Consider the following 23,824-nt stretch of genomic DNA (forward strand, 5'->3'; position numbering starts at 1 on the left):
GTTTCATATTCTTTTTCTTCTTCCTCTCTACAATATCCAATCCGTTAAATTTTAGTTCTCTAATTTTTTATTTTTTTATTTTTTTATTTTTAATTTTGTGCACAAATTAAAAAAAAAACTATATTTCTAAATTTAATTTAATAAATTAATTAAATGATTTAAAATATTTTTAAGTCAAATTAATATTAAATATTTTAGAGGAATATTACTATGCTCTGACCTTCTTAGACAAATTTTAGAAGAAATAAATATTAATTTTAAAATTGTCTTATATGACAAATTTTGTTAGAGAAATTACATTAAAAAAAAGGATATATTTGTAAATACACTCACTTTTATATTTTTACATAATATATATATATATATATATATATATATATATATATATATTTATTTATTTATTTATTGTGATATCATGGATTTCTTCATACACGATGGGATGTAATGGTAGATTTTTATTTTTAATATAAATATATATATATATATATATATATCGAAAGAGTAAGAAAATTATCGAGTAATATTTTCTAAATAAGTAGAAAAAAATAAATTTATGAAAAACGGTTAAAATGAAAAATAGAATGGAGGAAGATGTGTATTCTCATTGATATTCCTAACTTTTATATATGATACAATCTAGCAACTAATATTTACGAATAATAAAAATATAAATTAATTAAATATTAAAAATAAAATAAAATATACTGTCAATATATCTCAAATATATTTTATAACTAATATATTCCACCAATAATATATTTCAACAAAAAATGCCGAAGGTTACTGTTTATTTTATTATCACAATTTTTTATAATTTACTTAAATTATTATATTTAATTTAAAAACGACTTATATACGTGGAAGTGAAATAAATAATTTATAATATATATTAAAAAAAAAGAATATTATAGATAATATTATAAAATATAATGAATATTTACTTTCTTGGTTTAAATGACCAAAATGTGCATACTTTCTTATAATACTTTTTCACTTTATTTTAAAAAGGGTTGGGGAAAAGATTCGTTGAAATTAGTTTGGTAATTGAAAAACACAATAATTGAAATTAAAATGTTTAAAAATATGAAATATTTTTTTTTTTAAAAAAAATCTTATTAGTATCTGATTCTTCACCCCAATTACAATCTCCCAACATAAGGACCTACCCAATATCATTTATTTCTCTATTTATAAATTTAGTCCATAATAATTCTGTTAAATCTCAAAAATGTTAAAGAAAAATTTAATTAAGATCATCAACATGACCCGAGATATTAACTTCTTTCAGTATGTCACACTCAACGATTCACCAAAAAAAGAAAAAATTACACTTAAGTCATGCACTCACTCAATAGAAATACCCGCTTTTAAAATGAAGACATGGGTCTATTTGATTTTGGACTATCGGTTTATAACTTTTTTTCACCTGCTTCAACTTCTATGAGAATTCTGTGAGACTATTAATTGCGGCTCGTAACTTATGAGAGATATCTAATAGCAAAGGAAAATCGTGACCGATAACTAAAAAAGCTAAAGAGTTTTGATACTTATAGCATTTAGCAACCTTACGAGTTTGACTATTGAAATTTTTAATACTAGAATTGGTTTTCCAATTCCATCCCGAACCGAGAGTTCTCAACACGTTTAGCAACAACTTAACTATGAGCTATTTTAGTGTTTGACCCTAAAACTAAAGTACAGAACAAATAAATGACACAAAATATGAAGGCTAATCTATTTAGGCACAGCCCACAAATGAAAGAGTTGGGTTTTGATGAGAAGAGATGAATAGCCCCACCCCTGACTTCGTATTTCAACCACTTTAATTTAAATTTAAATTGAAGTACCTAAGTATGTTGACGACGAGGCACTGCAGCTTCTGGCGCATCGATCAATAATGAGGAGATTTTCTTATTTATCAATTGTCTCGGAAGAGTGGCTGAGCTGCCCACTTGAGATTCAGATAAATCCGCCCTGATTTTGCTCCTTCCAGTGGATAACAGTCCTGAATTTCCCCTTCCAATATCGCTCTTGTCAGTGTCATTATGACCCTCCCCAGTTTATCCTGTATGTTATAAACATTAAACCAGTGTTTGATGATCAAAAAGAGCCATAAACTTGAGTTTTTTTGAGTTTTTGGATTGATCAACCCAGGCAAGAGATATGATGATGTTTATTTGATATTAAAAGTCGTAATTTAATGTGTTAGAACAAGAGGTGCAATTGCAATATCATTTTTCAATTGATGCTAATAGTTAGTGTGAGATCCCACATTGGATAGAGAAAGGAACAAAACATTCTTTAGAAAGGTGTGGAAACCTCTCCCTATCATACGCGTTTTAAAAACCTTGAGCATAAGTCTGGAAGAAAAAATCCAAAAAAAGACAATATTTGCTAGGGGTGGGCTTGAACCATTACTGTTAGAAAATACGTCTAGTCATTTGGAAATAGAAAATTCAAAAAAAGTTATTCTTCTCTTCTCGCTATCAAAAGTTTAGTGCTGAGTGGCAGGAATCACGACTCTCCGTAATGGTATGATATTGTCCACTTTGAGCATAAGCTCTCGTGGCTTTGCTTTCGATTTTCTCAAAAGTCCTCATACTAATAGAGGTGTATTCCTTACTTATAAATTCATAATCATTTCTTAAATTAGCCAACGTGGGATTCCGTCCCAACAATGAATAAATCATCCTAACTTAGCCAATATGGGATTCCGTTCCAACAAGGATTAGGTAAATATTTTCTTTCTTTCACAGTTTGCATGCAAACTAATATTGAAACCACATCTGTAATTAATGCAGTAAAATTGATTGAGATGGAGAAGATTACCTTTCCAAAAGTGTCATGATCCCAGACCTCTACCATTAGCATGTCGTGTAATGCATCCTCCACCAGAAAGTCAAACGTTTGATTCCAGACAGGATTCAGGGTGTCATGGACAACCTTGTGAAACCATCCAATGTGATTTTAGAGTTCATTCTTGTTAACATATCATTAAGGAAATAGTAATAATGATGATCATTAACAAACAGCTTGAAGGATTATCAACAACAAGAGAAATTTGAAACGAATGATTAGTATGAAGATGAAATCAAAGAATGTTGTGAAAGAACAAGCTGAAACTGAGAATCTCACCCTCGTTTTAACCTTGGTCTCGGATTTCTTCATAATCAGTACGACATAAGGGTCGGCTTTTCCCATGTAATCTACAGCAGGCAAATCTTCAGCAGCTATTACTGTCACAGATAGCACTCCTCTTACAATCGTATCCCTCTTCTTTGGGGAGCTTGGTTTTCTAGAACCTGCATCTTCTGAGCCAGTTGGAGCCGTCTTTAGAACCTTCTCCACTGAGGTCAATGCATAATCTGGGTTAAATGGGTTTTTATGGCGGCCCTGATCAGTGCCGAAAGGATAGTAAAGAAGCTCCAAATGCACCTGTGTACACCGTTAAGTACATTATGTCGTGGATTGTTGGGAATGAGTCTCACATTAGCTAATTTATGGAATGATCATAGGTTTATAAGTAAGGAATACATCTCCATTGGTATGAGATTTTTTGGGAGCCCAAAACAAAGTCACGAGAGCTTATGCTCAAAATGGACAACATCATACCATTTTGGAGATCCATGATTCCTAATATGGTATCAGAGCCATGCCCTTAACTTAGTCATGTCATATCAATAGAATACTCAAATGTCGAACAAAGAAGTTGAGAGTCTCGAAAGTGTAGTCAAAAGTGACTCAAGTGTCGAATAAAGGGTGTACTTTGTTCGAGTACTCCAGAGAAAGGAGTCGAGTCTCGATTAAGGGGAGGTTGTTTGAGGGCTCCATAGGCCTCAAAGAAGGCTCTATATTGTACTTTGTTTGAGGAGAGGATGGTTGTAGATTGTTGGGAGGGAGTCCCACGTTAGCTAATTTAGAGAATGATTATGCGTTTATAAATAAGAAATACATCTCCATTGGTATGAGGCATTTTAGAAAAAGCTCACAGCAAAACCATGAGAGCTTATGCTAAAAGCGGACAATATCATACCATTTTGGAGATCCGTGATTCCTAACCGATTAATCCATTCAATGCATTTCAAATTAAGCTGGAAAGTGAAAACTCAGATATCATGGAGTTCTGACCTGACCCCTGTTTTTGTTATCTCTTTGGATGTCCAAATCTTTGAGCAGCTTCAACCAAACATCCTTCACTTTACCAGGCTCGAGGTCCTTCAATGCTACTTGAGCGCAGCCAATAAGTTCAGATGCCTGAACTCCCTCGTCATCAAAAACTCTTATAGTCAAGTGCTGAGTAGATGCATCTTCAACAATGAAATCAAAGTGCTCATTCCATATTGGATTCAATTGATTATTCTGACCGGACATGACAAAAGAAAAACTCGTTTCAGTTCAGCCATTAAAGACCAAAAACAAAATGAATAGAAAAACTTCGTCTTACAATGGTTTTACTTGTTTTCATTCTCTCTTTCAATGGCCGTACAAACAGCACAGCATAAGGATCCGACTTTCCTATAATGTCTTTATTGGTTAATTCCTTTGCCTGCACGAGCTTCACTTCTAATGTTCCAACAGGCTTTACCTCTAAGTCGCTATAAATAATAAAAGGAAACAACATATATGAGCATGGCATTGTTAAAAGTTAATCGCACAAATTACGAATCTCTATAATGGTATGATATTGTCCACTTTGAGTATAAGTTCTCGTGGCTTTGCTTTTGATTTCTCCAAAAAGCCTCGTACCAATGGAGATGCATTGCTTACTTATAAACTCATGATTATTCCCTTAGTTTAATTAGCTAACGTAGGACTCCCTCCCAACAATCCTCAACATAATCGATGGTTGCTTAACATACCTATAATCTCCTGCTATGATGGGCACAATCATCCGAACCGGCCACGTTATGGTACCTTCAATAGCATCTCGGATTGTTTCCTGGAATAGAAAAGTCCATCAGTTTGGCTTATACTGCAGAAATTTGTTGCCAACAAGAGCCAGAAAGATCAAACAAGTTTGATTTACCTCAATAGCATCAGAAACCCCAGGAATAGATGATATGTCTCCACCGACAATCTTAAGCTTAAAATCAAGATTTTTCTGCCAGAAGGAACATGAATAGTTTTGATGCATTAGTCTCGAGTACATTATACATAAGTCTCTTCAGAAATATATAGTGTTCTTCCTCTCTTAATTTACCTTTTTCCTTAGAGAATAACACAATGCTCCAAAGCAAGGAAACTCATCAACCAATGGCTTGAATATTAATCTGAAAAGCCCTGTGAATGCAACATCTTTTACCTAAATAAATAAGTCAGGAAATAAGAGAGGAGATTGGTGAGGGAGAAGAAGCTATATAACTACTTAACCAAGAATTTATTATGATTTCATACACTTAGCCTAAGTTGAAAGTTCAAATATTGTCCTCTTTCGTCTTTCCCTTTCGGACTTCCCCTCAAGGTTTTAAAATGCATCTATTAGGGAGAAGTTTTCACACTCTTATAAAGAATGTTTCGTTCTCCTCCCCAACCGATATGGGATCTCACAATCCACCCCCTTCGAGGCCCAGTATCCTTCTTGACACACCGCCTCGTGTACACCCCCTTCGGGGCTCAGCCTCCTCGCTATACATCATCCGGTGTTTGCCTCTGATACCATTTGTAACAGCCCAAGCCCAATATTGTCCTCTTTGGTCTTTCCCTTTAGGACTTCCCTTCAAGGTTTTAAAACGTATCTGCTAGGGAGAGGTTTCCGCACCCTTATAAAGAATGCTACGTTCTCCTCCCTACCTAATTTTCACGATCAGAAATAGGAAACTCCTTATTACCTGTACTGGTAAAGAAACGCCGAGTTTAGTTTTGATGTCAAGAACAATGTTTGGATTACCATCCCACTGCATCTCCAACTCCAAAGTTATTCCATTAGGTTCTAGCTCGTCTTCAAGCACAGCAATTCCTACAGACCAGAACGCCTATCTTGCATTGGTATGAGTGAATTCACATTGTTTTGATTTAGATGGTCGTGATAACTTGTATTGAATCTGGTCTATGGCTGCAAATATTTGATAATTAAACCAACTTAATACCTGTAAAATGTGGAGCGACAGTGCCAAGGGTCAACTTTGAGAACTTCAAAGAAGATAGTACAGCCGGTCGAAATTGTTCGAGAACCGGCTCCACGTTGCTCCTTATCAGCTCCGATGCTGCCTACATAAATCGCCATTCCAAAGAAAGCCAGAACATAAAAACAAAAGAAAAATAACGAATCGACTCCAGGATCACAAGTATATTCTAAGGAGTTAGGGCAGCAAAGAAGTGCAGATTTCGATTACCTCGTCAACATATGGCCAGATTTTATCTAGCTGATGATTGAGCCAATTTAACTGCAAATTACAAAGAAATTATAACTCCAAATCTTGAAGTTAATCTATCTCCAGTACATCCAGACACTAGCATCGAATGAGATCTTCTAATTAATCAAGCAAACAAAAAAAAGAAAAAGAAAAACGATCCAACCTTTTGTCGCTGCGTAAATACAACCCACGACGGATAAAACTCCTTGGGGAGAATTTTTCTCGAATCCTGTGCCGTCATCCTTGCAAATGCTGCAATAGTCTTAGCCTAAAACGCGAAAAAGTATAAGAACAGAGCATTGCATCGAACCAAGGGCAAAGCGGAACGAAGAATATGCAAAACAGAGATACCAAATCGGAGCGATGCTTGGCGCGTATATTCCCGACGCGAGCAAGAGCGATAATCAGTAAAACTCCGACAACAACGCCGAGGAAGATACCAGAAAAGAACGACATGAGGGAAGATTCGGAGAGAGACCTGAGAAAACCAGAGGCAAACGAAACAGATGAAGAAGAAGGAAGCTAACAGCCAAGCTGTGCGACGGCGAATGTCATCTCCGGAAGGAAAGGCAATGAAGAAATGGCGGACGAGAAGAACGTTGTAGTGAAGATTTGTTCCATAATCGAAGAAGAAGAAGACGAATTGGTTCTTTTCTTTGGTTTGGCGTCTCTTTTCGTTTGAGCCTTTGTGCTACTTGGTTTCCCGTTAGCGGTTGCGTTTTTATGCCACGTGGACTCGCCTAATGGTTTCCAGCTTCTTCGGAGTCCATGTCGTCTTTTTCCTTTTTTTTTTTTTTTTTCTTTTTTAAATTTGAGATAATTAACTAAAATAATATATATATATATATATATATATATATATATATTATATATATATTATTATTGAAGGGTCAATTTAAACCTCTAACATATTAATTTAGGCATATAACCTAAATTCCTATAAAATAAATTAGTTTTATTCGAATATATTTTTATTTTTATATAAATTTATTCGAATATATTTTTATTTATATACAAAATAAATAAATAAATAAATAAATAAGACAAAAGAAGATTAGTGAAGCAGAATATGATTCTAGTCTTAGATCTCGTTTATTCAATGGTAGAAAATTTTGTCCTCTCCTTATCTCATCCTTATCTCATCCTCGTGTAAACGAGAATTTTCTGCCTTGTCCCTTCCCAGCGAGTTAAATAAATATCTATAAATGTAAGTATAACTCAATTGATTAATATATCAAAATTTCCGTCTCTAAATTTGTATTTTGTCTTTAAAAATACTCATAAACTTTTAAAATTTTCAATTATATCTTTACGCCTAAAAAAAATCTATAAAAAAAATTAAAAAATACATTTATGTTTAGTTTTTTATGGAAATAATTAATACTTATTTCAAATTAATTAAAAAATACCTTTAATTTTGAATACTCTCATTTTTTTAAAAAAACTTTTCAAACACATTTAATTTTTAAAAAAAAAACCTAAAAATTAATTTTACTACACCCTTTCAAATAAATTTTTAAAAAATAACATTAAAAAGGGAAAAATAATGATGTCTATAGATGATTTTTATCGTAAAATTTTTTTTGGTAAAAGAGTAAGGGTGTTCTGCCATTAAAATTTATGTGTATTTTTTAAATTTTAAAATTACCTGTAAACATATTTTGAATTTTTTTCAAAATGTTGAATGGTATTAATTATTATTTTTTTTAATTTAAGGGTATTTTTTAAACAATATATTAAAAATAAATTATTAATGGTTTTCCTCCAAAATTAACTATAAATATATTTTTTAGGAATCTGAACGTTTGAACGTATTATTAAAAGTTTTGAAGGTTTACCTGTGTTCAAAATTCTTTTATTTTTTACTGAAAATTTTAAAAATTAATATATAAGGAAATTTTTATTCATTTATTGAAAAAAATTAATTAATCATTGCGAATATTTATTAAACACGTAAATTAAACTGAGATAAAAAGAAAGGGTATGATTTCGCTTTATATGAAAAATACCAAATAAAGGAAAAAAAAAAAGGCTAGAAACGCGGAATTCAATGATCGCCGGTTTTTTGGTGCTGACGAAACTACAATTAAAAGCCGGGACAGGTTGGCGGAACGGCGACCGAGCGAGCTAAGAGAGGAATAAACCGGTAGTAACCACCGATAAATTAGTTCTAAATCAAATCTTTTCTTCATTCTTCAACAATCCATCCATTAGAACTTCAACCTTCACCCTCTTCAGGCCCTCATTATTCTTCTCACCAACCCATAACACTTTCCCCACATCCTAGATCCGTTTATTTCACGTTTTCCGATTCTTCATCACTTAATTTGAATCGAGCTCGGAGATCTGCAAGAAGGTCGCGGATCCCTTCTCGACTTTCGTGGTTTTTCTATCTGGATTTTGTGTTGTTCGAATGGGTTGGAGGTATAAGGCTGGATTGTTCCTCATAGCGACTGTTGTGATTATATGGGTAACCTCTGCCGAAGTGACTCAGGTTTGTGTTCGCTCCCTTTTTTCGTGTTGTTTTTGTACTCTGAGTTAGAAGTGCAAGATCTTGAGTTGTTTGCAGCTTAGTTGGGTTTTGTAATTGTGAGGTGGTTTCATTTTGATTCTTAGCTTGGAACTCTGTTCTGCATTTTCTTTTGGGATTCTGTTTTTATTAAGTATTTAGAGCTTGTTTGCGGAATGGTTTGTTGTTGGTTGGGGTTTCCATTTACTCTGTTGTAGCTAAGAGACTTGGACGTGTTTTCAATGATTTGTTGACCTGCTTTGGAGATTCTGAAATCAGGACACTCCTCAGGTCTTGATATTTCTCTGCTAGGACTTCCATTTGGAAGCTGGTAACATATTGTTGGTGGACTTATAATTTTTAAGGAGTTCTTATAGGTTATTTTGAATAGTTCATTTGTGAGATCCCACGTCGGTTGGAGAGGAGGACAAAACATTCTTTATAAGGGTGTGGAAACCTCTCCCTCAGCGAGGACACTAGGTCTCAAAGGGGGTGAGAATCCACATCGATTAGAGAGAGTAACGAGTGCCAAAGAGGACACTGGTCCCGAAGGGTGGTAGATTGTAAGATCCCACATCAGTTGAAGAGGGAAACTAAACATTTTTTATAAGGGTGTGGAAACCTCTAGGCCCCGAAGGGGGTGAGATCCCACATCGATTGGAGAGAGGAACGAGTGCCAGCGAGGACACTGGTCCCAAAGGGAGGTAGATTGTGAGATCCCACATTGGTTGGAAAGGGGAACAAAGCATTTTTTATAAGGACGTGAAAACCTCTCCCTCAGCGAGGACACTAGGCCACGAAGGGGGTGAGATCCCACATCCATTGGAGAGAGGAATGAATGCCAAGACGTTGGTCTCGGAGGGGGGTAGATTGTGAGATCCTACATCGGTTGGAAAGAAAAACGAGTGCCAGGACGCTAGTCTCGGAAGGGGGTAGATTCTGAGATCCCACATCGGTTAGAGAGGGGAACGAAGCATTCTTTATAAGGGTGTGAAAACCTCTCCCTAACAAATGCATGTTAAAAAATTTGAGGGGAAGCCCAAAACGGACAATATCTGCTAGCAGTAGGTTTGGGTCGTTACATCATTAATGGTTATTTACCTTACTGATAGTTAGCTGGTGATTCAATAGTGAAATTTGAGGCATGAAGCCGTTCGATGTTTCGAAAACTTGATCAACTTTTGTTATTATGCACTAATCTGCGTGTATGCAGGGTAGGACCAAGGCTTTACTTTTGTTTATTTTCTTACTTTTCGTTTCCCTTTTATTGCAGGACATTTTTACCGCTTATAAGCAGCCTTTTGCCATAACATACCTCGGAGCTTCTCTCATGGTAGTTTACCTCCCAATAGCATTCCTTAAGGATTGGTTTTGTAATTTGGTAAAAAACCACTCTTCTAAAAGTGGTAAAAATGCAGAAAGCTTCGGTGAGACTTGTGCTCTAAAACACAGTGGAGCGGACACAAACTTGGATGTGGAACTTCAGGGGAGTTTCACTAGAAAAGACAGTGATGCTGATTTTTCAACTCATGCTGTAGAAGAAAGCCCCCTGGTTTCTAGAAACAAAGATGATCCATATATATTGAAACAAGAGAAAGAGCTTACTAACAAGGAAATTGCTGCATATGGATTTTACATTGCCCCCATCTGGTTTGTAACCGAGGCAAGTTAACATACATCTCTAGCTTTTTTTTTTAAAACGCGTTTGCTAGGGAGAGGTTTTCATACCCTTATAAAGAATGTTTCGTTCCTCTCTTCAATCGATGTGAGATCTCACAAACCACCCCCCTTTGAGACTCAACGTCCTCGCTGGTCCACTGCCCGGTGTCTGTCTCTGATACCATTTGTACATCCCAAGCCCACCGCAAGCAGATATTGTCCTCTTTGTGCTTTCCCTTCTAGTTTTCACATAAGGTTTTAAAACACGTCTGCTAGGGAGAGGTTTCCACGCGTTATAAAGAATGTTTCGTTCCCTTTTCTAACCGATGTGGGATCTCACAATCCACCCCCTTTGGGGCCTAGTGTCCTTGCTGGCACTCGTTCCCCTCTCCAATCAATGTGGGATCTCGCAGATGATGCAGTGGAATCTTATTTGGGAAACCTTAAATTAACATGGGATAATGTCAATCTCAGAATGAGCCGTGTGGAGGCATTGGTATTAATCATTTATGTTTCTTGCATTTGCATCCTTAACGCATTTGTAATGCATAAATCTCTGCAATCACGATAAGAACCTTCAATGGTAAGTCCTAACACTTTCTCTTTTTGCAGTATCTATCAAATGCTGCACTTGCACGGACGAGTGTCGCCAGTACAACAGTTTTATCCTCTACTTCTGGACTTTTTACTCTGTTCATTGGTGCTGCTCTTGGCCAAGATTCATTAGATATGATCAAAGTCGTTGCTGTCTTTGTCAGTATGGCTGGTGTTGTTATGACAACTCTCGGTAAAACTTGGGCTGCTGATGAGTCACAACTAACTGCTTCCGAGTATGTATCCGATCTTTCTTTCGTGTAATTTTGTCTCATTGCTCCTCACTTGAAATATATAGCTATGATTCATTGGTAAAACACGAGCATTTAAAATTTTGTAACGTTTAAGAAATTAAACCATCCTTCTAACCATTGCTTGGTAGTGGAGTCGAGCTATAGCCTCTGTCATCGATAACTCGAGATATCTCGTTTCTGACGAATGTATTAGCCTTGTTATGTGAGGAACTTCTTTCATCCTTGATGGTTAATATTGTGGTGCAGCAACGAACACTCTCTCATTGGGGATCTTTTTGGTTTACTCTCGGCTGTGTCGTATGGGCTATTTACCGGTAATAAATGCGTATACTTCTCGCTATGTTTCAGATTGGCGTATAACTATTGATTCGACTATATTTCTTCTGTAGTGCTTCTCAAGAAGTTTGCTGGTGAAGAAGGAGAAAGGGTTGATGTGCAAAAATTGTTTGGATACATTGGTCTTTTCACACTCGTTACACTTTGGTGGCTGGGTAAGTAAGTTTATGAATATTCTTTTGCATAAATTTATGTCATGTTCTCGTTTCCACTGTGCCACTTAAGATAGAAAACTTGGATTTTGTCGTATTAGATTCGGAAAGATCCCTTTAGCATTCTTTAAATGTTGGCTCATTAGATTGTGTGAGATCCCACATTAGTTGGAGAGGGGAACGAAAAATTTCTTATAAGGGTGTGGAAACCTCTCCCTAGTAGACTCATTTTAAAACCGTGAGGCTAATGTCAGTACATAATGGGCTGAAGCGGACAATATCTACTAGCGGTGGGCTTGGACTGTTACAAATGGTATCAGAGCCAAGTTCCGAGCAGTGTGCCAGCGAGGACGCTGGGTCACCATAGGGGTTGATTGTGAGATCCCACATTGGTTGGAGAGAAGAACGAAGCATTCCTCGTAAGGGTGTAGAAACCTCTTCCCAGTAGACGCGTTTTAAAATCTTGAGGCTGATGTCTATATGTAATGGGCTGAAACAGACAATATCTACTAGCGGTGGGCTTCGGTTGTTATAAATGGTTTCAAAGCCAGGCTCCGGGCGGTGTGCCAGCGAGGACGCTGAGCCCCCAAGGGGGGTGGATTGTGAGATCTCATATCAGTTAGAGAGGAGAACGAAGCATTCCTTATAAGGGTGTGAATATCTCTCCCTAGTAGGCGTATTTTAAAACCATGAGGCTGACGACAATACGTAATAGGCTGAAGCGAACAATATCTACTAGCAGTGGGCTTGGGGACATAATCATTGTATCTTTGAAACTTTTACTAACAATCATTTGATACGTTATTCAAGCAAATCTGATTTGAGACAATGTGTTCAATTGAGGTTCCTTTGTTCATGTCTTTTTTCTTCAACTTTGTTTCAGTTTGGCCATTGACAGCCTTGGGAATAGAACCCAAGTTTTCGATTCCTCACTCTCTTAGAACAGAAGAAGTCGTTCTCGCTAACGGGTTTATCGGAAGCGTACTTTCTGATTACTTCTGGTATGTCGAATCAAGTTAAGCCTACCAAAGTGTTATATTCACTTGTCACAATGGATCCTCACACCGAACCTGTTCTATCGTATCCAGGGCACTCTGCGTCGTTTGGACTACACCACTGGTGGCAACGTTGGGCATGTCGCTTACCATACCGCTTGCGATGTTGGCTGACATGTTGATCCATGGTCGTCACTACTCAGCGGTTTACATCCTTGGCTCGACCCAGGTAACTACCTACTTTTGTGATCTGATCATTGATGTACCAACAGATTAGCATCTGTAAACGTCGAGGTTCTCGAGTTCTATAGAATGACTGTCTTTGAGTCATGTCACGATATATTCACTACTTTTGGGATCTCTCGAACTAAAAGAATCGTTACAATCAAATCTTCAAATAGTGTAGGGATATGGTATTATCTTGTATCGATATCGTGTGGAGATGAGTTATTGGACATGTAACAGCTCAAGCCCACTTTTAGCAGTGTCCTCTTTGGGCTTCCCCTTTCGGAATTCCCTTCAAGATTTTTAAAACACGTCTTATAAAGAATGATTCGTTCTCCTTTCCAACCGATATGCGATCTCACAGTATACTTCTGGTTTGCAGGTATTTGCAGGATTTGTAATCGCGAATCTTTCGGGATGGTTCTCAAAGAAGCTGGGGTTGTAGCACTTGATGATGATCATCGTCTTGGCGTTCTTAACACGGAAAAGTAAGATTCTTTCATGAGTGATATGAAATCCTCTCTCCTTCATCAATTGAATTGCAATGTAAATTTTGATTGAAACCTGTAAAATCTGCAATTTTGGGTCAAGAAAATACCATTTGCATAAACCATAGATGATTGAATTCTACTTGTGTTTTATTTTACCAATGGTTGTGTAAATTAAGTTGAAATTTGGCTCTTTTTGGTCTTATTTGGGTATTGAGCCCTTGATGTAATAAGAATGTTTCTTTGCTTTAATTCAAAAATTTTGTCACTAATTTCCTCGATGTAATTGCTCGTCTTTTTTAGCTTTTTATGCGCTCTCTTTTGATCTCGATCCATGCATTTTTTTGGTTGAGTATCAGGCGAAAAAGGTAATATCTTTTGATCTCGATCCATGCATTTTTTTGGTTGAGTATCAGGCGAAAAAGGTAATATAGATAGAGTTTCAGAGTCTAGTTAGTAAACGATAAAAGATTTGAACGTTTAATCTTTTGATATATATATATATATACATTGAAAGTAAGTGCATTTAATCTTTTTATTCTATTAAAAATTTAAATTTATATATTAGTTTCTAAGCGTCAATATTTAGTCTTTATTTATTATTTAATCATTTTCAGACTAAATCGATATTTAATAATTTAAATTATAGAGACTAAATTTTAATGAATAATTTTGTTTATCGTTACATTTGTTAAATTAAAGAGTCGATTAAAATAACAAACGTTTTAATAAGCAAAGGGTTAAATTATAAGTATGTTTTAAACTAGTGATTCATAAAATCATTAAATTTTAAAAAAATATTTAATTGATATATTTTTTAAAATATATGACCCTATTTAATAAAAAAAATTGATAACATATGAGATATTTGAATTTTAAACTTTTTTATGGAGATTTTAATATTTTAATGTTTAATAATTATTGTTTTATTATCATGGTAAAATATAATTAAATACAAAATTATATATATATATGTGTGTGTGTGTGTGTGTGTATAAGCTTAAATTGTAGTAAAAATAAAATCAGATGGGATCGAGAGGGAGAGGGATGGAGTAAAATCAGGTATCCGTTCATTCTTTCTACAACACTCGGCAAAGAACAAGAAGAACCGCGAGATCTTCCCTGTTCCGAGGCTCCCGCCATTGCAGAATCTTCAATAATGCGATCTCAAGTTTTCATTCTCTTGCTTTCACTCCAATTGTTCTTCTCTCTGTTATCTCCGTCGCATGCGATTTCCCCTGGGTAGGTTTCAGTCCTTTGTCTTTAATTCACCGTGACTTTGTGCTCGACTCGTCAGGAACATGAATTGGTGAAGATTGAAAGTGATGATCGACGATTCCGTGGAATTAAAATGCGTCATTATTACTTCCTATTGTCTTTTAATCTCGTTTTTGCATTCTGCAGGTCCGGCGATGGATACACTATCTATGGTCGGGTGAAAATTTCGAGTACGTTTCTTCTTTTTCTTATTGTACAAGTTGCGAATGTTTTTTGATATTGAGCTTCGAGGTAGTTGTAGATTTTTTACTTCTTTTTGCAACTTAAAGAAGGTTATTCATTGGAAAACGAGAATTACAGAAGCGAAGTGAAGTGAACATATCTGAACCTAATATGGAGGAGATTAAAAATATTCTTCAGTTGGTATTGATAATTACCAGAAGTACTTCTTAGTTTGGCAATGGAAGAAATACTATCTTACGACTGACCAAAATTCTACAAGTTTTGAATAATTACCAGAATCTTTTTCCTAATGAGCTAAATTTAAATTACTTTGAATCTTTTCTGCTATAGATTACAAAAGTCCTTACTTCTAGGGTCTCCTGGAAGGTTAAGGTATAAGTTGTGAGCCAAAGAACTGCAGCATGACCATAGGACTAAGCAAGACTATCCACTTTATCCTTGATATAAATTATTTTCCCTCCACCATGTACTCGAGGTCTCCACATGAAAATAGTGATGCTGCTTTGATAATTCTGGAATATATTATCTGCATCTGGGTAGTCGGTTTAGCATAGATTTGAAATGAGGAAAAAAGATTTGCAGACCCCTACCTTACTATTGTAGGTCCTCATAAAGTTCTTCTTTTGGAGGAGAGGCAACACGGCTATGTTTCATGTTATGAGAAATCCTGATACTGTAGGCAGATGACATTCGTGTTCTTCACCCCTTCACATGAGGCATGTACGGACCTACCTTTTACTTAGCATTTTCCTCTTACTTTTGTCCATATCGAATCCCTAGGGGTTGCTAGTATGGTAGAAAAATCTATCCGTATTACAGTTCTGCATTACGAAGATGAAAGCGTTCGAAATTAATGCTATATTTGCTTGAGATTCTATGTTTAGATTATTGTTGTTGTACTATGAACTAATGCATACTGTTGAATTTTTGGCAGGGAACGCACTTAAAGAATATGGACTTCCTGGAAAAATATCAAACATTAAGGTCATACTTAATGGTGGACAAAGAGTTACCTTCCTGAGGCCCGATGGATATTTTTCATTGTATCCTCTTTATGCTTTTAGTTAATTTAAAATGCTTAAAGTTAACGAGTTTTATTACTTTCGGCGTATTTCCACACAGGATTTAATTTTCTGCTATGCTCTTTTTGGGACTCAAATGATCTGCACGGATCATTTATATAATCCTCAACTGGATGTAGCATTTGATTTTATTTTGTTCTTTGCTTCCTAGTGGTTAGTGTTGTTATTATTTTGGAGAGTTAAGCTAAAAAATTTGGCATTCCAATTTTCTGAGGTTTCTGTAATTCCTTAACTTCAGTTCTTAAAGCTATGATGTGCCAGCAGGAACCCATCTGCTTGAAGTGGCTGCATTGGGCTATTTCTTTTCTCCCGTGGGTTTGCTTTTTCATCCATCGGGTATCAGTTTTTCTACAAATCTGGTTTCATGTGACTTTTTCTTTTTCATTTTCTATTCATTCCTTAGGTTCGAGTTGATGTGAGTGCCAGAAACCCAGGTAAGGTTCAGGCAGCCCTAACAGAGAACAGGCGGGCATTGAGTGAGCTTGTTTTAGAGCCTTTAAGGGATGAAGAGTATTATGAGGTTGGTTCAACCTAAGCTCCTCCTTTTTTTCTTTATTTTAACCCCTTTTTAAGGACTATAAGTTATTGAATTTTATTTTCTATCTCACATTATTACTCAATCTCTTTGTATTATAGATTCGGGAACCCTTCTCCATAATGTCTGTTGTGAAAAGTCCTATGGGTCTGATGGTGGGATTCATGCTAATTGTTGTATTCCTGATGCCCAAGTTAATGGAGAACATAGGTACGTACTCATTTGCTCATCAGTCAGTCGTCACTGTTTCACATCCTATTTATACCTCTAAACCTTTTACTGGCTGTTGAATGGCAAATTCTTGTGCTGCTAGTAGTTCTTTCTTACGAACTTTGAACTTTGGGTCGATTTGGTCCCTAAATTTTCAAAATTGCTTAATAGTCAAACTAGTAGATCTTTGTAATTTGAAAATGTTTTAAGAGTTCCTCAACCTTCAATTTTGTTTCTATATGTCACTCACATATTCAAAATTTTAAAAATTTAATTGATGTATTAGATATAAATTTGAATTTAATGTCTATAGGAGCCTAAGCTATCAACTTTGTGTCGAGTAGATTCATGGATTTCAAAAAATATTAAATAGGTCAATGACCTATTAAATACAAAATTGAGTGCATAGACTTCTTAGATACTTTTGAAAATTTAGAGACGAACAGGTACAAACTTTAAAGTGTTTGGAGACTAAATTGAACCTATTATTGTATTCTTATTCCATCCTGAGGATAAATAGTTAAAGGGCTCCATGTCAATTCTCTCTTTGAAATTTTCTTTGGCAATGTGTTGATGAGAAATTCTTCTAACGTTTCCACACTTCGCACAAGACTTGGTAATGCCATATCAATTTTATTGCTTTAATAGATGAGATTTTCTGATGCGAAATCTCTTGGTGAAAGTTATGTTGCTAATTGCTTGCCCTCTCGATGAAATTGCAACTTCATTCGATTCATCATAAGAAATCAAATGGGGAAAGTTCATATTATTGGTTCCACTCCCCAATCAATTAAACTTCCAAATAGAAATGTCTTGATCGAATTCAATTCGTTCGTAAATGAATGATTGTCTTTCTACCCCCCAAAATAAAGGATGACTCTGTCTCTAACTGCATGATTTTGCGATATTCTTATGATCAGATCCCGAAGAAATGAGGAGAGCACAAGAAGAAATGAGGAACCAAGGCGTCCCAACTTTGTCAAGCTTGCTACCCGGGGCTGGCCAGAGCAGCTAAAAGGATCGATTTCGATATCGACATCGACATCGACATCGACTACATCCCCCCCAGCTCAAACGCATCCAACTCCTGCAGGGACTCGTGATTTCTAACCGTTGAAGCAAATGAGCGTAATCTTCTAGTTTCTCTGATGTTGCCATTCTGAGAAATCATTTCTATTAGGTATTACTTTGATCTGGATTTCATTATTATTCTTAACGAGTCTCTTAGCAGAGTTATGTAAACGACCATCATATTTGTTACCCAATTGGGACCAAACATTCTTTTCATAGTTCAGTTGTAATATTTCTTCATATTCACCTTATCCAAACACACCCAATCTCTCTCGATCTTTATCGTGTCTGCCGGTTACAACCCCAGATAGTTTACGTTATGATCGTCCAATTCATGAAACGCTAGATCTCTATTGGTTTATTGTTTGTCGAATTGAATGACTCAACCCGTTCCAACCTAAAATATAAGGTGATGAGGTGAATTAAATTGTCCTCTATAATCGAGTTACTCATTCTCCTAATGACCCGACTCAAGAGGATCTGTGCATTTCAACCAAAAATATAAGGGATGAGTTAGAATTACGTAGTTAGTCACTCTCCTAACTTGACTCGAGGATTCGTGCACATTCCAACCTAAAATATAAGGGATGAGTGGAATTAAGTTGTCCTCTCTAATCGAGTTACTCATCCTCTTAACCTGACCCGACTCAAGAGGATTCGAGCGTTCCAACTCAAAATATAATGGATGAGTTGAATCAAGTTGTCCTCTATAATCGAGTTACTCATTCTCTTAACCTAACACGATTCAAAAAGATCCATGTAAAAAAGTGAGTCGGGATCCAGGTGAATATATTCGATTTTATTTTAAAAAATAAAAGTCAACACTTATTAATTAATTAAAGGTGTTAAATATAAAAAAAGTTCCATGAAGAAAAGGCGAACCTCAGAAATGTGCGAGTCAACTCGTGAGTTAAAAGTCCGAGTTCACAATTGCGGATAACGTATTAAACCCGCGCCGGAACCAGAAGAAAGGCATACGGGGCAGCGACAAAATCCAATAACTCAGCAAAAATGGCTTCCCTCCTTAAGTTCTACAACCCATTATCGTTCACTCGATTCTCCCCAGTTTCAGTCTCTCAGGCGATTTTCCGCAGAGCTCACCGCCATTCTCATTTTCCATTCTTCAAGCCTGCGAGATGTTTCGCTTGTTTCACTTCTTCTCCGAGCTCATCTCAGCCACCGGTCAGTGCGCAGAACCACAAAGAAATCGGCGGCGTTAGACATGAGAGTTCCTCGTCGGAACTGTGGCTGCACAATACAATGAGTAGGAAGAAGGAGGTGTTCAAGCCCAAGGTAGAAGGCAAAGTAGGCATGTACGTGTGCGGTGTCACTGCCTATGATCTCAGCCATATCGGCCATGCGCGTGTTTATGTTACATTCGATGTTCTCTACAGGTAGTTTCTCTTTCTAGGTTTTGCCTGAATTTTTTTTTTTTTCCCCCTCAATTAGACACTCGTGACTGCTGAGAGAATAGACTGGTAAACTAATTTACCATTTTATTTGTCTGGAAATGATGAATTAATGTTCTTTTTTTCCCGTTTTTGTAATGATTTGGTAGTCTGTGTTGAATTGTTACCAGATATTTGAGGCATTTGGGATACGAAGTTCTTTATGTTCGCAATTTCACCGATGTGGATGACAAAGTGAGTGAATTTGCTAAAATGGTGCCATTTATGTAACAAACTGCATTTTTCCTTGCTTAAATTGTTGCCTTCCTTGCACGTACTTTGCCTCCTCCTTCTAGGGAGTGAGATTAATAATACCAAGATGTCCGAGAACGAAATTGGGTTGAACTTCTTTTTCCCCTTTCAATTACTTTTTGCTTGATTCTGTAATTTGTTAGGCACATCTGCTGTAGCGATGGCTTTCCTTTTCTTTGCTCATATTTAGTTAACGGGTGTGTCTCTCTAGATGAGGTTATTGAATACTGCAATTGGTTGCTGAATTGGAGTGCCTAATGAAGTTTAATTTTCAGGAAGAACATATATGTAAATAATGATCAAGGTACAAAATTTATGGGATTAAGTCTCTGCTTTGTGCTAGTGAATGAAAATGCATTATGAATTTGAGTTACTTTCTATGGTTTATTTCATTGTTGCTATCACATGGCTCCTAGTTTCATAAGAAGTCGGTCGTTACATAATTCCACCATCCTTTAGTAAAGAGGGCTACATTTCTCAGCTTAGAGTATACCTAAACCACTATTCCTCAACAATGAAAGAATTTTCCCCTAAGATTTACGGAGAAGACTTAACCAACATATTAGCGATCTTGGATATACACAGAAGACTGCTTTTAAGTGTGATTTTCCCTATGGTGATTCAACCGTGAACCCCCTTCCATTTCTCGAATTTAAAGACATGTTGATTTGACTTTTTTCTCCTCCCATTTCCATGCTTTTCCTCCATTGGATAAGTGTTTTCTCGTCAAATGTAACTTGTTTCAGTCTATCTTCCTAGTTGCTAAATCCTACATCTCAGTAGATATATTCCCATTGTCAGTTTTGTTCCATGTAGCGAACTGGAACCTTTTGCCCTTGTTTAATGCTTGTTCGTATGATGTTTTTTCTTTTTAAATGTTGGTACCAACTTTTTTTCACAATGCTATGACAGGATCCTGAGTCTGCACTTTTCAAATTCTGTAGATAATTGCTCGAGCAAATGAGTTGGGGGAAGATCCGCTTGATTTAAGTAGACGTTACTGTGAAGAATTCTGTCAGGATATGAGGTATCTTCATTGCTTGTCTCCTTCAGTTGAACCCCGAGTTTCGGACCACATGTCCCAGATCATTGACATGATAAAGCAGGTAAATTTTTTGTTGATTGGTCGTCTTCATTTGATAGAAGCTATCAGGCAATCATATTATCTTGATTTTCGCCATAAAACCATCTTTTGTTTTAATAAGTATATATTGTTCACTTATTGACTTCTTTTATGCTCTGTGTGTGTCTTTCTTGTCTTACACTTGATTCTGGAAGGGGAGGGAGGTGTGTGTGTGTGACAAGCCATTAAGTGTTTCTCTTGTGTCTTGACAGATTCTTGATAATGGGTATGCCTATCGTGTCGGTGGTGATGTGTACTTTAATGTGGACAAATTTCCAGAATATGGCCTATTGTCTGGGCGAAAATTAGAGGATAATCGAGCTGGAGAGCGGGTTGCTGTGGACTCCAGGAAGAAAAACCCGGCTGATTTTGCTTTATGGAAGGTCAATCTGGTTGCTTTGTATTATTGTTAAGTGTTGCATGCATAGCATCAATCAATGAGATTCACTAAATGAAAGGGTTGGATAAATCTTAGGTACAGTTCAATTGCCTTGTCGGTGTAACCGAAAAAGATAAACACAAAACTTTAAAATTGTATGATAGTTCGTCTTACTTATCGTTCACAAATGTGTCCTGTTTAATACTATTGTTGAAGTCCTGTGATATCTTGCAGTCTGCAAAGGAGGGGGAACCATTTTGGGCAAGTCCCTGGGGTCCTGGGAGGCCTGGATGGCATATAGAGTGCAGTGCCATGAGTGCAGCTTATCTAGGGTATTCTTTTGATATACATGGTGGAGGGATGGATCTTGTCTTTCCCCACCATGAAAACGAAATAGCTCAGAGCTGTGCCGCTTGCAGAACGAGTAATATAAGCTACTGGGTCCATAATGGTTTTGTGACTATTGACTCGGAGAAGATGTCTAAATCTCTTGGGAACTTTTTCACCATTCGGCAGGTAGACCTCGAATTTTTTTTCATTTAGACTTACTCTTCTATCACGTATTTCGTAATCGAGTCCATAACATAACTATAAATTTCCAGGTCATAGATCTTTACCATCCACTGGCTTTGAGGCTTTTTTTGTTGGGGACACATTATCGTTCTCCAATCAACTACTCTGATTTACTGCTCGAAAGTGCTTCGGATCGCATTTTTTACATCTATCAGGTACTACAGCATACAGTTTTTCATGATGAGAAATTATAGTTGTACAGCCGTTGCCACTGCTATCATGACTAAGTAGACGCTTCCAAGAACAGGCGTAGCCAATGCACATAGATGCTCAGATGTCTTTTATCTTAGAAATCAATATCTTTTTAATTTCACTGAATTTTATGGTTGCAGACACTTGATGACTGTAGAACTGTTTTTAGCCAGCAAGATGAATCAAGTTTGAAGAGTTCCATCCCTCCGAGTTTGGTGGAAGAAATCAACAAATTCTACAACGTTTTCCTGACCTCGATGTCCGATGATATTCACACGCCTGTGGTTTTGGCAGCGTTATCGGATCCTTTGAAAATTATCAATGATTTTTTACATACTCGCAAGGTATTGGATATAAGTGTAGCTCAATTTAATCTGATAATGTCAATGGTTAGCTTTATGAGTATATAATATAGTACAGCTTCTCGTATAGAAAACATGCTTATCTTAGGCTTCAGCGAACCTGTGTTTCATTCAACATTATCTTTTGGTTGACGTTGTGGTATGTAATGGTCCAAGCCCACCGCCGGTAGATATTGTCATTTTTTGGTTTTCCCTTTCGAGCTTCCCCTCAAGATTTTTTTAAATGCGTGGGCTCTGCTAGGGAGAGGTTTCCACACCCCTATAAAAAAATGTTTCGTTCTCCTCTCTAACCGATGTGGGATCTGACAATCCACTTCCTTCGGGGCCTATCGTCCTCGTTGGCACTCGTTCCCTTCTCCAATCGTGGGACCCCCCAATCCATCCCCCTTCGAGACCCAGCGTCCTTGCTGGCACATTGCTCGATGTTGATATCATTTGTAACAGTCCAAACTCACCGCTAGCATATATTGTCCTTTTTAGACTTTCTCTTTTGGTTCTCTCAAAGTTTTTAGAACGTGTCTACTAGTGGGAGGTTTCTACATTGTTGTCATCTACGGAGATTCACTTATTTATTTTATTTATCTAAAAAAATTTCGAGCTTATATCTTAGTTTAAGACAACCTGAAAGCAAAATGGTTAATATACACTGATGATGCTGCCTGCGTTGACATATGTTTCTATTCTTTGTAACATGTGTAATTCAAATCCATGCAGGGAAAGAAGCAGGAATTTCGAATGGAATCTCTTGCAGCTCTGGAGAAGATGATAGGAAATGTGTTGTCCATCTTAGGGCTGATGCCTGCAAGTTACTCCGAGGTAGAAACCGATTGGTGTCACTGTAATTCATTGTTGTGAACTTCAATATATAGTTTAATCTCTTAGAACAAGCGGGTAGCGAGTGGCGGGTGGCGGGTGGAGATTTGAATCTCCGACCCCAAGCAAAAGAGTAGATCTCACCCTTCAGAAACTGATAACTTAACAGAAACTTTCTTGTCTTATCACTCTCTAGCTGGCTTTGGTACGTTTATTCGGAAACAAACTGAACAATTTTGTTGGCACAGGCTCTGCAACAGCTGAAGGAAAAGGCTTTAACGCGCGCAAAGATGACGAACGAACAAGTTGTACAGAAGATAGAAGAAAGGAATGCAGCAAGAAAGAATAAGGAGTATGAAAAATCTGATACAATCAGGACTGATCTAGCTGCTGTTGGAATTGCTCTAATGGATGGCCCTAATGGAACAACTTGGAGACCAACTGTTCCTCTTGCACTTCAAGACGACCACCAGCTTTAGTTTCACTAATTCTCTTAATTTAGTTCAAATTGAACCGAACCGGACTGATACGATGATGTTATTTTGTTCTTAAAAAAGCTCTTACCTTTTAGGTTGTGTACGACTCTCCAAAACTCGAGTGAGATGAGACACTATGCTAAGTTTCTTAGTGTAGTTGTCATTGTTCTCTCTTCCTTTGGTCGGAGGTTCAAATCTTATCTCTACAATAGGCTGTACTCATTTTTTTTAACAAAATTAAATATTTTCTCAAGTAAATATGGTAGAAAATATAGTTTCATC

The 23,824-nt window shown here is 36.6% G+C and overlaps 4 protein-coding genes across 8 annotated transcripts; 3 read left to right on the top strand and 1 right to left on the bottom strand.

The window, feature by feature from the left end:
• Positions 1–1,589: 1,589 nt before the first annotated feature.
• Positions 1,590–7,135, bottom strand: LOC111443550 (synaptotagmin-4). The gene is made up of 13 exons (XM_023081406.1): positions 6,705–7,135; positions 6,517–6,621; positions 6,333–6,383; positions 6,087–6,207; positions 5,829–5,956; positions 5,201–5,302; positions 5,027–5,101; positions 4,860–4,939; positions 4,445–4,595; positions 4,129–4,359; positions 3,136–3,435; positions 2,830–2,943; positions 1,590–2,065 (listed from the first exon to the last, which is right to left on the bottom strand). Exons 1-13 carry the CDS (start codon positions 6,807–6,809, stop codon positions 1,919–1,921), a joined length of 1,710 nt encoding a protein of 569 aa, XP_022937174.1. The 5' UTR covers positions 6,810–7,135; the 3' UTR covers positions 1,590–1,918.
• Positions 7,136–8,419: 1,284 nt separating this feature from the next.
• On the top strand, positions 8,420–13,825 carry LOC111443551 (uncharacterized vacuolar membrane protein YML018C). Of its 2 annotated transcripts, XM_023081408.1 has the most exons (9): positions 8,420–8,847; positions 10,136–10,268; positions 10,317–10,525; positions 11,134–11,351; positions 11,616–11,683; positions 11,759–11,860; positions 12,741–12,858; positions 12,946–13,081; positions 13,460–13,825. In XM_023081408.1, exons 1-9 carry the CDS (start codon positions 8,767–8,769, stop codon positions 13,520–13,522), a joined length of 1,128 nt encoding a protein of 375 aa, XP_022937176.1. In that variant the 5' UTR covers positions 8,420–8,766; the 3' UTR covers positions 13,523–13,825. The 2 variants fall into 2 exon arrangements, with proteins under 2 accessions (XP_022937176.1, XP_022937175.1); XM_023081407.1 differs by having other exon boundaries at positions 10,136–10,525.
• Positions 13,826–14,587: 762 nt separating this feature from the next.
• LOC111442638 (ER membrane protein complex subunit 7 homolog) lies at positions 14,588–18,173 on the top strand. Its single transcript, XM_023080088.1, has 7 exons — positions 14,588–14,807; positions 14,970–15,013; positions 15,961–16,069; positions 16,356–16,419; positions 16,512–16,628; positions 16,745–16,853; positions 17,774–18,173. The coding sequence occupies exons 1-7, from the start codon at positions 14,725–14,727 to the stop codon at positions 17,866–17,868; spliced, it is 621 nt and encodes a 206-aa protein (XP_022935856.1). The 5' UTR covers positions 14,588–14,724; the 3' UTR covers positions 17,869–18,173.
• Positions 18,174–18,876: 703 nt separating this feature from the next.
• Positions 18,877–23,717, top strand: LOC111443611 (cysteine--tRNA ligase, chloroplastic/mitochondrial). Of its 4 annotated transcripts, none has more exons than XM_023081507.1 (9): positions 18,877–19,318; positions 19,504–19,567; positions 20,569–20,730; positions 20,960–21,130; positions 21,361–21,642; positions 21,729–21,854; positions 22,032–22,235; positions 22,968–23,069; positions 23,315–23,717. In XM_023081507.1, exons 1-9 carry the CDS (start codon positions 18,936–18,938, stop codon positions 23,543–23,545), a joined length of 1,725 nt encoding a protein of 574 aa, XP_022937275.1. In that variant the 5' UTR covers positions 18,877–18,935; the 3' UTR covers positions 23,546–23,717. The 4 variants fall into 4 exon arrangements, with proteins under 4 accessions (XP_022937275.1, XP_022937277.1, XP_022937276.1 ...); XM_023081508.1 differs by having other exon boundaries at positions 19,295–19,318; positions 20,537–20,730; XM_023081509.1 differs by lacking the exon at positions 19,504–19,567 and having other exon boundaries at positions 19,232–19,318; positions 20,537–20,730.
• Positions 23,718–23,824: the final 107 nt, after the last annotated feature.

This window comes from Cucurbita moschata, unplaced genomic scaffold (genome assembly GCF_002738365.1).
Source record: "Cucurbita moschata cultivar Rifu unplaced genomic scaffold, Cmos_1.0 Cmo_Scf00005, whole genome shotgun sequence".
In the NCBI taxonomy this organism is placed as follows: domain Eukaryota; kingdom Viridiplantae; phylum Streptophyta; class Magnoliopsida; order Cucurbitales; family Cucurbitaceae; genus Cucurbita; species Cucurbita moschata.

Excerpts from the sequence above, each read along its gene's own strand:
- LOC111442638 (XM_023080088.1), top strand. The coding sequence starts at position 14,725 with ATGCGATCTCAAGTTTTCATTCTCTTGCTTTCACTCCAATTGTTCTTC. Across the intron at positions 14,808-14,969 it reads TCGCATGCGATTTCCCCTGG|GTCCGGCGATGGATACACTA; the intron begins GTAGGTTTCAGT and ends TGCATTCTGCAG. Across the intron at positions 16,070-16,355 it reads CCCGATGGATATTTTTCATT|CTATGATGTGCCAGCAGGAA; the intron begins GTATCCTCTTTA and ends CAGTTCTTAAAG.
- LOC111443550 (XM_023081406.1), bottom strand. The coding sequence starts at position 6,809 with ATGTCGTTCTTTTCTGGTATCTTCCTCGGCGTTGTTGTCGGAGTTTTA. Across the intron at positions 5,102-5,200 it reads GTTATTCTCTAAGGAAAAAG|AAAAATCTTGATTTTAAGCT; the intron begins GTAAATTAAGAG and ends TCCTTCTGGCAG. Across the intron at positions 4,940-5,026 it reads GGGTTTCTGATGCTATTGAG|GAAACAATCCGAGATGCTAT; the intron begins GTAAATCAAACT and ends TTTCTATTCCAG.
- LOC111443551 (XM_023081407.1), top strand. The coding sequence starts at position 8,767 with ATGGGTTGGAGGTATAAGGCTGGATTGTTCCTCATAGCGACTGTTGTG. Across the intron at positions 12,859-12,945 it reads GTACTTTCTGATTACTTCTG|GGCACTCTGCGTCGTTTGGA; the intron begins GTATGTCGAATC and ends TATCGTATCCAG. Across the intron at positions 13,082-13,459 it reads ACATCCTTGGCTCGACCCAG|GTATTTGCAGGATTTGTAAT; the intron begins GTAACTACCTAC and ends TCTGGTTTGCAG.
- LOC111443611 (XM_023081507.1), top strand. The coding sequence starts at position 18,936 with ATGGCTTCCCTCCTTAAGTTCTACAACCCATTATCGTTCACTCGATTC. Across the intron at positions 22,236-22,967 it reads ATTTTTTACATACTCGCAAG|GGAAAGAAGCAGGAATTTCG; the intron begins GTATTGGATATA and ends AAATCCATGCAG. Across the intron at positions 23,070-23,314 it reads TGCCTGCAAGTTACTCCGAG|GCTCTGCAACAGCTGAAGGA; the intron begins GTAGAAACCGAT and ends TTGTTGGCACAG.